The sequence below is a fragment of the Neomonachus schauinslandi genome, chromosome 1, assembly GCF_002201575.2.
Source record: "Neomonachus schauinslandi chromosome 1, ASM220157v2, whole genome shotgun sequence".
NCBI lineage: Eukaryota > Metazoa > Chordata > Mammalia > Carnivora > Phocidae > Neomonachus > Neomonachus schauinslandi.
In genome coordinates, this window is record NC_058403.1 from 134,281,812 (window position 1) to 134,295,451 (window position 13,640).

Below are 13,640 nucleotides of genomic sequence, written 5' to 3' on the forward strand. Positions count from 1 at the left end.
ATATTTATTTGTTCAGCTTCCCTTATAAATGGAATTATTTCAGGGCAGACATCACAATATAATTTTTGTTATCACTATTCCTGCCACATAGTGATGTTTAATTAACAGCAACTGATTGAATGGACCACACTCATACCACTTCCTAATATTTCTTTCCTAAACATCATCTACCTACTTCCAGGATTGGTTCCTTTCAAGAAATGCTGATGCAGAATGGGATCAGAATGGTCCTAAGCACTGAAACTCCAATGTCTTAAAAGATTGAGGGGCAGGGTAGGGGGTACATGAGGAATTCAAGGAAAGCTTTCTCTTGTCTGAAAGCTACCAAAACAACCAGGATACAACATCCTTAGGTCAAGAGAACAGTTTCTGTTGCTAATCTTTAAAAAACTGACTTTGAGTAGACTGAGGGATCCTAATGGTTTTATCAAATGTCCTCTTTTATATCCATATCCAAGCTCAGATTCTCCACCTGTTTTCCTTTCCCTTCTAACTATGCATATTTTTACAGATGTTTCATTATTCTACTTGACTTACGTCCAAACCTAATGGCTTATGCTCTTGTGGAAGGATAATAATCAGGGATATCCATTTATGTTTCCATGATTGTATTTCATTTTTTTTCCTTTCACCATTCTGCCCCATCCTACCCCCCAAGTGACAGATGATTCCATACACAAAGCCTCAGTGGAGAGATATAACAGGCAGTCAGTCTGTGATTGTCATGAACTTGCTTCAAAAAGATCTGATGCGGGAAGGCTGTTCGGTGGCAGATGGTTCATCATTTTCTTGGCAAAGAGATAAGAGCAGTTTGGCACATCTAGGCAGAAGGGACCACCAACAGCCTCGCAAAGTTTGTGTGTCTAAGGTTGGGAGCTGAGGACTTAAATAGCCATGCTAAACAGGTGCTGACTATCTATGAATGCCTTTGTAGGTAAATAACTTAGTGAACAGAGGAGTTTCCCACCAAGAGTTGGATGGATAGCCTGTTAGATTCTACAACCTCAGCACACCCTGAAACAGAATTAAATTGCATTTCCCTTCACCATAAAATGGTCTTTTGAATCAGAAATAAAATCAATTTACAGCAATAAAAAATTATGTTTCATACACCCTGAATTCGTGGATTGAGATTCACACCTGCTATAAAATCAAGAAGTCAGGCTATTACTTAAAGAAACACTCTATACTCTAACTCTGAGTCCAAAGTCACCTGATTATGGGCTTTACCACCATTGCCCCCTCAGTAAGAAACCAGGAGTGGCTTAATCCTTGGTTGTCGCAGCTTGACTAGCACTGAAAGGAAATAACAATTATGTGTAGCAACAGAGGATCTCCTTATTTAAATGGAACAAATACAAACAGAAGTCAAAATCCATCATAGAGGAAAAAGAATCAAGTCAAACTTCTACTATCAGTCAATGAACTGCCACATTCAAAAAAAAAAAAGAAGAGTTCCCAGCCTATGTATGAAAATAATGGCTATCACTCAAATAGTGCTTGCTATGTGTTGAGTGCTGTTTTACATTATTCAGCACACATACTCCAGTTTCTCTTCAAAACGCATAAATCTTTCCCCTTTTACATTATTCAGCACACATAAGCATTACCACGTACCTAAGAAATAGGTTAATTATTAGTCCCATTTTATAGATGAAGATACTGAGATACATGGGAGTTATGTCACTTGCCCGAGGTCATATTGATGATAAGCAGCAACTTTGAGATTTGAACAGTCTAGTTACAGGATCCAGCTTGACCATCATACAATGCTGCCTTTGCCCACAAAAGCGCAAATATATGAATGAAATAAACCCCAAAGGAAGAGATTATTAGGTCCACTCCCTTTATTTTAAAGAAGGGTAAATAGTAGCAAATAGGACAAAGAAACTTGCTGAGTGTCAAATAGCTCAGCCAGTCACCCTTCTTTGTTTTTTATGACAAACAATACTCATCAATCAAATTAATATTGCTTTTAATATTTCTCAAATGGCAAACCGAAATCTTAAAACTCAGCTTTTTACAGCATTCCAGGAATTTCACCTCAACTATTCTAAAGCTGACATGAGACCTAACTGACAGGATGCCAAGTGGTCTTAGAGGCCAGGTAATGCACCTTGATGGATCATCTCTGGGCGTCTGGGAAGCAAGACTGTGCCAGGAAGCCACTTAACTGAACAGCGGAGAAAGGAAACCCATGGACTTTAGTGCAGTCATTTAAAAATCAGAGAATTTGATGCTGAGCAATTTTTTCTCTACACTTATTGAAATGCCTAGGATTAGAAATCTTTACTTTGGAAACGTGATCTTGATGTTCCTCCATTTATGCTCCATCAATTTCAAAATAAGATTCCCATGGAAAACCCCTCACCCCTAAAAGAGCAAAGTGATCATTCTGATTCTCCCTTGCCCTTTAGCGAGGACTAGCATATAATTGGACCATGTCCCTGGAATGACCAGAGTCCCCGGGATGAAGTATCATTAAAGAAAATAAGACCCACTTCCATCTCCTGAAAGAGAATGATCTAACTGTGGGAAGATTTTAAAAAATCCATCATGGAAGCAAGATGTTGCAATAAGAAATCTGTATTATTTAGATCACTGGGCATTCAGTGACCTACCATCTTAATCCTCTTTGCTCTGGTTGTGTTGACACATCCTGTCATTGATAAGCTCAGACCTCCATTATGACAAACTGCTGAAATCTGAATCAGATGATATTAGGAAAAAAATAGTCATGGGTTTCTAACCTTTTCAACCCTTATTTCTATTTTCATCATAAGAATACTTTCACTGCCTGTACAAAAAGAGATGATGATGAATATGAGGAATCTGTCAACTTACAAAGATATGCTAAGAGTGAAAATAGAAGCAAGTAATTGAACTTGTGTTGAGAAGGCCATTAACAAAGCCCAAAAAACAAAGTAATTTAAGAAAGACCTAACCTGAGCAACTGTGACACGGTAAGAAGGGAAAACAAAACAAGACAAAAAAAGTAAAACAAACAAAAGAAACCCTCCTACCACCAGAATGCTGAGTTGCTTTAAGTTAAGGGGGAAAAAAGTGCTCTGCAAATGGAATGCATCACTATTGTGCTTATTGGGGTCCTCTTTATTAAATTAGAAAAGAAGCAACAGATTTGAAAATTAAAGTGTAGGACTCAGAAGAAACTCGTTCAAGTTTTTAGACACTTACTTGAATTCTAATGTTCTCTTTAATAAATTCTTTAAGTTTTAATGTAGATATATTCCAACAAAATAATGGAATCATTAGTATTACCCAGAAAGACACTAAACGGGAGACATGAACTCAAGACCAACCCAGCTGGATTAAATCTCTTTTCATTTTCCCTTGAAGGAGCCTGGCTCTGGGGACCTTATATAACCAGACAACCAGCTACCTTGTAGCTTTCAGACCATCCATGGAATAAATGATAACAGCAAAATGGACGTAGTGACCAACTTACCCCCGGCACATCAGGACTACTCTTATTTCTATTGGGTCAACTTCCTTTTCTATTCTGCACCAAGGTTACAACTTTGTGGCCAAATGAATTTATTGTTCATAACAAGTCCCAAAGGTTCAGCTATAAAAAAGGAACTCTCTGACCTCAACTACTGTATTGAAAGGACCCTGCAGCAGACTCTCCTCTGAGAACTAACAAAACATTTTATATGAGCATTAATTTGAAAAACTAAAATAATCCTTTCTTTCAAAAAAGGAAAGCAACAATAGCAACAACAACAAAGTACTCCTGGCACTTACCACTCAGCCACATGCAAATGTGACCTGGGGACTTACCGCATTAAAATTGGGGAAGAGGTTGACTGCCGCTGCTGTGTCCAGAGGAAAGGGAAGAAAGGGTTTGATATCCAGCGAAGGTTGCAGAGGAGGGGCTGGTGGACGGACCAGGGCTGGGAGAGCAGGGCTCTGGCAGGTACCACCTGCAGAGAGGAGAGCAAAGGGAGCAATCAGCGACATTGTGCATGCTAAAAACAAAAACAAAAAACCATCAAGGTGTCTTTTGAGCCCAAAAGGCCAGCTTTGTGGGTCACTGGAAAAAACAAGACAGGGAGTGTAGTGGCCTCAGCTAGGAAGTGGTCAATGAGCGGATCTGCCATTAGGCAGAGGGAGCTAGTTAAGCTGCTCCCTTTCCCTCCTCAGATAATAACTGTACAGTTGTGTAAGTAACAGTTACCATTTCCAACATTTCATACTCTACCATCTATCCTTCCTTTCTGGCCTAAAGCTCTGGATTGGATCAGCAACAACTCTTTCACTAAGATCCCTTGATTCAAAAGGAAAACCCCTCCCTCCGTTGCACTCTCATCCCTCTTTGAAAACGAACTTCTACTCAGAATATGCATCAAGTCTAAGTGATTACTTTACAGAACTGCTCTTTTCCACCACATCCAAAACTCTGGCAGCAAGAAGACATGAACTTGGCATGGAAAAGAAACTTAACCACAAATACAGGCAGCCATATGTTACTGCCCTGGCAACTGGAGGATTAAAACAAGTGAACCCAGCCACAAACCAAGCAATCCCTGAACTGTTCAGCACCCTGGCAGCTTTGAGCATTCTATGACTACCTACCTCCTTCCCAGTTGTGAGTAGGTGGAATTTAGAAGGCCACCAATGAGCAAGCAGTGGGAATATTATGCCAACAAAGACACCCTTTGCATACTAGTAGGCAACCAGCTGTTTGCAACGGAGCACCCCCACCCTTCTCCCCCACTCCCCATTATAGGGCTCCATGCACTCAGAAGCTGGAAGGAAAGAAGCCCATCTCAGTGTTCAGTCTCCCATATTTTGGTAACATTCCAAAACATCAATTTGCTCTTAATTAAAGGCTGTTTGAATCCTAGGAAACCGTTAAAATATGCCAGCATTCTTCTAATCTGAGAGGCAAGCAACAGACTGTAAAAACCTGCTGGTGAAAATCCAAGAAGCATTAGGAAAAAAAACACAGTGGGATTTTTCCTTTCTCATGGAAAAGAACCCTAAGAGGCAGAAGAGAGAAGAGAGGCTCATGTCTGTGCCACTCACTTGCCTGCCATTTTGTTTTCAAAACAAAGTAGAGTGAGACCCATAGGAATAATCTTTAAAAATCTCACAATCACTTCTCTGGTCAACTGGACACAACCATCATCCTGCCTTCAATCAGTTATCTGAACACAAGGTAAACATTCTAAAAATGATTCCCCAATGGCAAATCTAACCCTACTAGACCAGTAGATCAGTTAACAAGGTGGGTGACTTAATGCCTACAACAGAAGCCATCAGCACAAGATGTAATTAACCGTACAAAAAACCCATTAACTCTCCTATTTCCATGTATAAAATCAGCTGGAACCAAATTAACAAAACCGGTATTTTTACCACTCTTTTCACTTCCCTTTTAAAATATTCCTTAACAACAGCAAGGCCAACGGCAACAAGTTTGAATCAGCAAACCAATTAAAATAAAAAGTAGTACAAGTCAGAAGAGAGAGGACAGATATTAAAGCAAGCATAGATAAAAGCAAAAAAATAACAACTCTACATTCACCAGAGCACACCATAAATGTATTTTATTGTCCACCTGTTAGTATATTGAGTGTGGGTGTCTAAACTTTCTTAGAGAGAGCATCCATAAAACTTTGGTGATAGCTTTGTCTTGAGTTTAGTATTACTAAAAATTTCTTTTGATAAAAAGTTAAAGAAACAAAACAAATTTTTGGTCAGTATGTCTTTAGAAAACTCTAAGTAAAATATGTCTGGGTGGAAATCAATGATATAGTTTAACGTGAGCACAAATAATAGTGAGCTTTAATAAATAATTTTATATTATTTTTATCTGTGTCACACATCACTCTTTGCAAAAGGTGTTCATATATATCCATTACCTTGTTTGAGTCTAAAATATCAGAAATCAAGTAAGGGCTAACATAATATTATGAAGAAAAAATAAGTTGGAAAACTCTTTGGTTGTTAATGTAGCTTCCATTGAAATGTTCCATTCTTGTAATTAAAAGAATGCAATTCAGCAGGAACATATTCTGTAATTATTTCATTTATAAGTCCCCCTCTGGTTCAGGATGACCAAAAATGTTAAAGAGATAGCTCAAGCTTATTTATTTTATCCAACACAATGAGAGGCACAAAGTTGATTGACTGCTTGATAAAGTTAAGTCCCACCTCTCTTCCTCCGAGATATGTATTTCATTTAACTTATACGTGCAGCTAAAGACCTTCTCTCAATGTTGCCACTGGGTTTTCCTTAATAAGGGATGCAAAAATATCAAGGAAGAGTCATAAAATTTGGGGAACCTAGGCAAATTATTTGAGCCCATCTCTTCTTACCTGTTTGAAGAGATAAACCAAAAAGATGGTTGGAGAGCAGAGCACATGTGTGACTATACACATTTTGGCTACTGGCTATGCAAATACAGGTGTAGTAGATGCTGCAGTGTGCTTCCACCGCCCCCTTCCCCAGCTCCTGGCAGAGCTGGGAAGAGCTGGTAGCTGATAACTCACACTGAGAATCTGCACACACATTGCCTTGGGCCAGAGGGTGCTGCCTCAGCCCAAGTCAAAGTCTTCCAGTGTGCAATAACTGATTGATAACAGGGGTGTCGTGGCTTCTTCTTTATGCCTCAAGGCAGGATGACTCTGAACCTGTATTTCTGCTCTAGACCTCCTCATAAGATCTAGGATAGACTGAGGCCTCTGTTGTGACTGCCTCACAGTTCAACTTTTCCCTCCGCCCAGTCCTGTATGCCTCACTCCTCATAGAAGATGGTCTCTAATAAAGTCTGAGTCCACTTCCAGTTCTTGGACAGCAGGGTATAACTACTATGAGTCTAAGTGAAATGTTGAATTGCTTTATTCTAAAATAGATACTTGCCACAAAATCCATAATGCTGATACTGAGGTATAAAACTGAAGCTCTCTCTTAAAAATTATCTGTGACTACCATTTCTACTTTTAAAATTTGGATATGTCCTGAAATATTTCCTTGCACCAATCTGTACATGCTCAGCAGCAAGAATATTATTTGCAAAGAGTACAAAATCAAAATCATCAAATGAAACATATTTCATTTGTAAAGCAGATTAAAATATTCTCCTTGAGAAAACAACTATTTCATTTCTTCATTTTTTAACAGAAACTACTGCATTTAGGATACAGATATACATTTATTATTATTTTCTTTATTATAAAATGACCTTAACAATAATAAACATCAAAATACACAATGAATTTGTAGGCGTTACTATATGTTAAAAAAGAGTAGTTTTGTTGTTATCGTTTATTAACAGTGTCACTTCATTCATTGGAATGTCACACATCTGGAAATATTGGTATTCTTAATTTGAAGAAAGCATTTTGAAGCCTCCATGAGTGGAGACTGAAAAAAATATAAGCTCGATATCTTTTATGTTTGAAACCCTACCTGCCTAAGTCTAGTACCACCTCTTTCATAGCCTATGCAATTTTAACAATTAAATTATTCTGATTTCAGAGCAGTTAATATCTCTCCATATACCAAATTTCTAATATACCATGAAAGTCAGCAAATAAAAACATTCATTGAGTATAGAATGTTAAACACTAAGGTACTGAATAATTTAGGTAAATACAGTAAATAAGATAATCATTAAAGCTCACAAAATTTCTCTGTCCTTTTTTCATGTTTATTCTGCTAGGTTATATTTAGAATTTAGAATTGAACTATAGAGCAAACATTAAATATTACCTTGGTGTATTCATAAGACAGCTGTGTATTCACAAAAGTACAAACATGAATTTGAAAAGAATACATGAGTAACTTATTTGTTAATAGACTAGTTGTTAATAAAGATTATGTGACAGAGTAAGATACATTCACTTCAAAAGTTTGCATTTCTGAAAATCAATTAAAATATAAATTTGGAAATGTTCATTTTAATAATTCATACAGAAAAAAAGGAATTCTAAGCCAGTTGTCACTTGAAGCCTATCTTTTTAGAGATATTATGTATACAGTGCCCAGCCCAATGCGTGGCCAATTGGCGCTCACTAAGTGAGGCATGTATTTTTTAATGAACCTAATAAATTCCAAAGGAGCTGTTCAAATTCCTCCAGACACAAATTGGGGCTCTCTGAAAGCAGTCAATCAAGACAATTTAGAAGCATGTTCATATCGTTCACTTTGTTTATTTTGACCCCTGCAGAAACAGAGTCTTCACAAAGAGGATACTTTGTAAATCAATATTTTGAAATACTCCTTCAGAGTGGGACAGTGTTCTTTCTGTAATGTAACACTTTTAACCTTGAACTTCTGCACTCGATCCATTCAGGCATTCAGGGTTTATCAAACAGTCACAGATGTCCTGTCTGACAGCCTGACAGCTTAACCTACTACTTAATCTTTCATTTCTCCAAACGACAAAACTGAAGTTCAAAATAATCAAGGGTTGCAGCTGTTAAATATTCAAAACCGTGTATGCTTTAGGACTGGGAATCATATATATGTATATATATATATAACAAATATATAATTATATATACATGTATAAATATGTATATAAATATATTAACATATATGATTATTATATAATATATGAAAATATTTTTTAAGTCTACATTTATAAAAGCAGCAGAAATCCTCAATTTCCTGATCAGATAAATAATTTCCATGGTATCTTTATCCTTAACCATCAGTTTTATACACACACACACACACACACATATGTATATATATAAATTTAACTATATGTTTTTATTAAAAATACACATATTAATTTATATATTAAATATATAAATAATTATATTTATACTTATCTACAAGTATAATATATATATTTCAATAGTGAGCTATGATTAAACCAGTAAAGCACTTAGAATATTCATACCTAACAGGAAAACACCAAGAGCATTTTAAGTAGTATCAAGTCCTAAGCAGTTACTTGCGAAGCAACTATGAATTCACATTCACTATGAACACTACTCACATCTATTTCCAACTACTTCAGTTAGAATTTGCCATGTGCATGCGGGAAGGAATTCCGGGGTCTATGGGATGGTAGACATAAAAAATTTAGATCCGATACCACTATCATGAAGTAGAAAACATTTAAATGAGTATTGGGGGCATAAAGGTAAAAGTTGATTTGACACAAAACACTGGCCATAGAGTGCTGTGAAATCGGCCAGCCAGCATGGGTGGGAATGAGTGTAGAGAATACAGCTAAATTTTATGAATCTACTGAGTAATTGCATGGACCATGTCTGCTATCCCTTAATTCCTTTAAAATGCACAGCAACAAACTGATGGTTACCAGAGGGGAGATGGGTGGGGGATGGGTGAAATAGGGGAAGGGGATTAAGGAGGGACTTGTGATGAGCACTGGGTGTTGTATGTAAGTACTGAATCACTAAATTGTACACCTTAAACTAATATTACACTGTATGTTAACAAACTGGAATTTAAATAAAAACTTAAAAAATAAAAAATAATAAAATGCACAACAATTCTGCATGTATCTACTGTAATACTCAATTTACGAGCTCAAAAGCCAAAGCTCTATGAAGCAAAATATCTTACTTAAAATCACACAGGTAAGAAATGGCATTTGTTGTGAATCCAAGTGACCTTAAGATTTTTCAAAGCACTGATGCAAATAGCTTTTAAATTAAAAGAACCACAAAAATCAACAAAATAGCAGTAAAAGGAACACTCTACAAAGTCAGTTTTGCCATATAAGGTAAGCAGCTCCTTTGCAGCCAGACGTAATGCATTAAAATGAGAAATCTTGAAATTTTTATTACTGCTCAAAAAAAAAAACCCAATAAACACATTCCTTGTAAAGACTATGATAAAGGAATATTCAGTATTTATCGCAGATATTTATCTACCATGGGAACATCCTGGCACTGCCCTATATTTGAGAAAGAATCCAGAAAGACGTGCATATCATATCAGATATGTTTCAAAAGCCCTCAAGTTTGCATTCTTTAACATCTACTTGCCACATCAGAAAAATAAATATGTGTTTGTTGTATTCCCTTGTGTGACTGCCTCTCAAATGCTCAAGGTTGTTCGTTGGGTACTTCAGTGTTATGATGATTTTTCAACTTTCTGGCTAGAAAACTTATGTTTACCATGTTTCCATAAACCCAGTGATCCAAAGTCCCATTCAGTTCTGATCTTTGTTTAAATATTGTTCCCAACTGAATGATAAAACTAGAAACTTATTTTGAAATAAAATCTGAATTTAATGTGACTTTTCACATTTTTCTTCTATTACTTTCTTTTCCTTCCTATTTTAGATTGTCGATTTACCTGCTAGGTTTTGGAAAGTTGACCCAGCACTTTCTCCCTCAGGATGAAGGTCCTCATTGGCCTAAAGTGACTGACCCTTGGCAGGTCAATTCCAGTGTTAAAGCAAGGTCTGATCCACAGGCAGGTGGTAGCACTAAGCCACACAGGACGGTGGCTGCGCTTTCGCATCCTGTTCTTGACCACAGAGAGGGATCAGGTGAGAATAGGAATATGAGTCAGGGCAACTGGAACATCACTCTGGAAACACTGATTCAGAAACATTAGCTCGAGTCAATGGTCAGGACTCCATCTTAAACCATGAAAGAGAACACATGTGAGCCAGCCATGTTTCCCCTTATCCAAATTCCGTATTTTTTCATCTTAAGTTGTGGTATTTTAGCATTTCAGTAAATCACCTCAAAACTCATTTTGGAAGGAACTAAGAAGGACTAGCTAACATTGCTTTCTCTGTCACTGTCAGTGAATGTCATGACCAGAATTAAAAAAAAAAAAAATGCTATTATCTAGTTGCCAATATCCTGAGTCAAGTCTTCACTAGAAGAAAAGTAGAATCTCTTATTTATTTAGCTAACTGTCATGACAATTTCTGGTGCCTGGGAAACACTGCAGAAAAATCTGTAAGGAGTTTTAGACTTTTACTCCTGTACTTCAGCCCCTCTGTCAAAGCGTACATAACTCAGGATTAGCACCCCCTCACAGGAAGTCAAAAGATTTTGCTTGAAAAATTCCTCTCAACTCAGTACCAGGGACATAATATGTAAAAATGTAAAATTTTCCTCAAGAGGAATTGCCCAAGATTTAATTTCACAAAATAAATTATAAGTAGTAATAAAGATGCTCTAGTACCAAGGTGTCCAATACGGTAGTCATTAGCCATGTGTGGCTATTTTAAATTAAAAATTAGTAAAATTAAAAATCCAGTTTCTCAGCCACACTAGCCACATTTAAATGCTGAATAGCCACATGTGGCTAGAGGCTACCATGTTGTATGCAGCAGTTAGAAAACATTTCTATCATCGCAGAAGGTTCTATTGGCCATTACAGCTCCAGAGCAAAGCCAACATTTTTGAGTGATGAGTAATTTACAGATAAGGTGCCTGATACAGTCTGTTTCAGAATGTCTTGCTGATCAGAGAGAAAGTCTTGCTTTCTCCTGGTTTCTTCTCCTTCTGGGATTGAGGAGGAAAGCTTTCCAAGAGCCAAATGTGGCCACTGTCAGAAGGCAGACACTGTTGGAATCATACGAAAAAGGATTACTTGTCCACTCCTGGAGAAAACAATGGCCAATATGAATCTTTATGTGTGATCAATGATGATAATACTCAATGAGAAACCTAATTTTAAAAAAAAAATGTTTAATGCTAAAATCAATATTAATGAATAATGAGTGCTTTGGATAAAAATGATAACACATTTTCAAACCAAGGATGCAAAAAGGGCCAGTCCTAGGGCAAATGAATGTTTGTTCATATCTGATACTCTTTGAGAGTGCTATCACAACGCTTTTATTTAATGAAACAAAGTGTGTCACAATGCAGTCGCAATAAGAGCCAAGTGTTGAAATCCAGCTAACGTAGGCAGTTAAACCTGCCTAACTACATCTGTCTCTCAGGGTAATTTTGCTCATAGTACCTAGGCTTTAGTCACCTCACTCTAAAGAGGTCCTTGGCTTTGCTGTTCCATGATCTGTGCCTTTCAACTGGGACTTACCTGCATGAACCTTACTATGCCTGTAGAGCTGGGCATGCAATTCCTCCAGAGCCTGATAAATATCTTCCCTCATGTTTTTTTTTTTCTTCTTCTCATAATTGTGTTGCATTCTTTGTTTCATCTCCAAGCCCTTGCCAATCTGTGTAGATGCTAAATGTGATCCAAGGTATTAATAAAACATCTCCTGAGCTTAAATGGTGTGGTATAGTTCTCCCAGTACTATTAAAATGAGTTAAATAAGGGGGCGCCTGGGTAGTTCAGTCAGTTAAGTGGCTGCCTTCGGCTCAGCTCCTGATCCCAGCTGGGGTCCTGGGTGGGAGTGAGCCCTGTGTCCCGCAGGCTCCCTGCTCAGCGGAGAGCCTGCTTCTCCCTCTCCCTCTGCCCCTGCTCCTCTGTCTCCCTCTCAATCTCAAATAAATAAAATCTTTAAAAAACAATAAAACAAAATGAGTTAAGTAAGAATTACACACCACCTCCATTTATCTTAAGTAGTATTTTTATTATGTAAATGGTGAAGCTATTAGTTGACAAGAAGAGCAAATCTAAGAGAAGAAGACAAGCTAAGTTTTTGACCTAATGAACCTGAGGTCTAAGTGGAAAAGTAGCCATTGGATAAGAGGGCCCGCTGCTTAGAGGCCAGTTCTGGGCAGATTCCACTCTGAGCAAACACTGGAGAGTCATCAGATAGGAAATCTGGACATGAGAAAGATTTCCCTGGGAAGCATTAGAAGAGGCCCGGGCCTAAGCCTACACCTTGACAATCCGATCCTTAGCCCAGTGAGAAAGACCCAGAAGGACTGGAAAGAGCAAGATGAGAGGGGGAGAATATGTCTGCCTAGAGGCAAACTAACCAGCAACTTCCTGGAAGAAGAGAACATAAATGGGGACTAAACTATCAGAGAATATTTTTTTAAAGGTTTTTATTTATTTATTCATGAGAGATAGAGAGAGAGAGGCAGAGGGAGAAGCCTGATGCGGGACTCGATCCCAGGACCCCAGGATCATGACATGAGCCGAAGGCAGATGTTTAACCAACTGAGCCCCCCAGGCACCCTAAACTATCAGAGTTTATTGGTGTGTATTGCTGAAAGGCAAGGAACATTTTATCATATATTTTTAGTCCAATTTTTAGACCAATAATTAGTTCAATTAAGCTTCCATTGTTGATTCTTTCCTTTAAAAAAAAAGCTAAATACATGGTCTAAACATAAAATGCTCTAATCTGTTTATAACATAATTTTATTAGCATTTTCTCTCAACATAAGTTTCTTAACCATGGATTTCATTTTTAGGTGTGAATTTATTCTGTCTTTTAAACAACTCCCCTTTCCTCCATCAGCCTAAAAGCAATTACATTTCAGCTCCTGCACAAGGGGAACTGTGCAGAGAACTCTATGTAGTATATAGCTTCTTTGTCCTTTCATAGCCTTTTGAATTAAAAAAAAAAAAGGAATAATGATGAGGTTAAAGACAATTGCTCAAGGTCACACCATTAGTAAGGTGTAAAGCCAAAATTTGACACCAAACATTCTGCTTCCAGAGTTTAAGCCATTATAGCTACATTTTATTCAGATATTGCCATTTTTTTGATGACGTGTAATAGAGAACAACAAATTCTATA

The 13,640-nt window shown here is 37.3% G+C and overlaps 1 protein-coding gene across 1 annotated transcript in view; it reads right to left on the reverse strand.

Moving 5' to 3' along the window:
- Window positions 1-13,640, reverse strand: part of ZNF385D (zinc finger protein 385D) — a 298,743-nt gene that overhangs the window by 220,593 nt on the left and 64,510 nt on the right. The window contains exon 2 of the mRNA XM_021678802.1: window positions 3,802-3,944. Within this exon, the coding sequence (XP_021534477.1) occupies window positions 3,802-3,944 (143 nt within the window). The remainder of the gene's footprint in view (window positions 1-3,801; window positions 3,945-13,640) is intronic.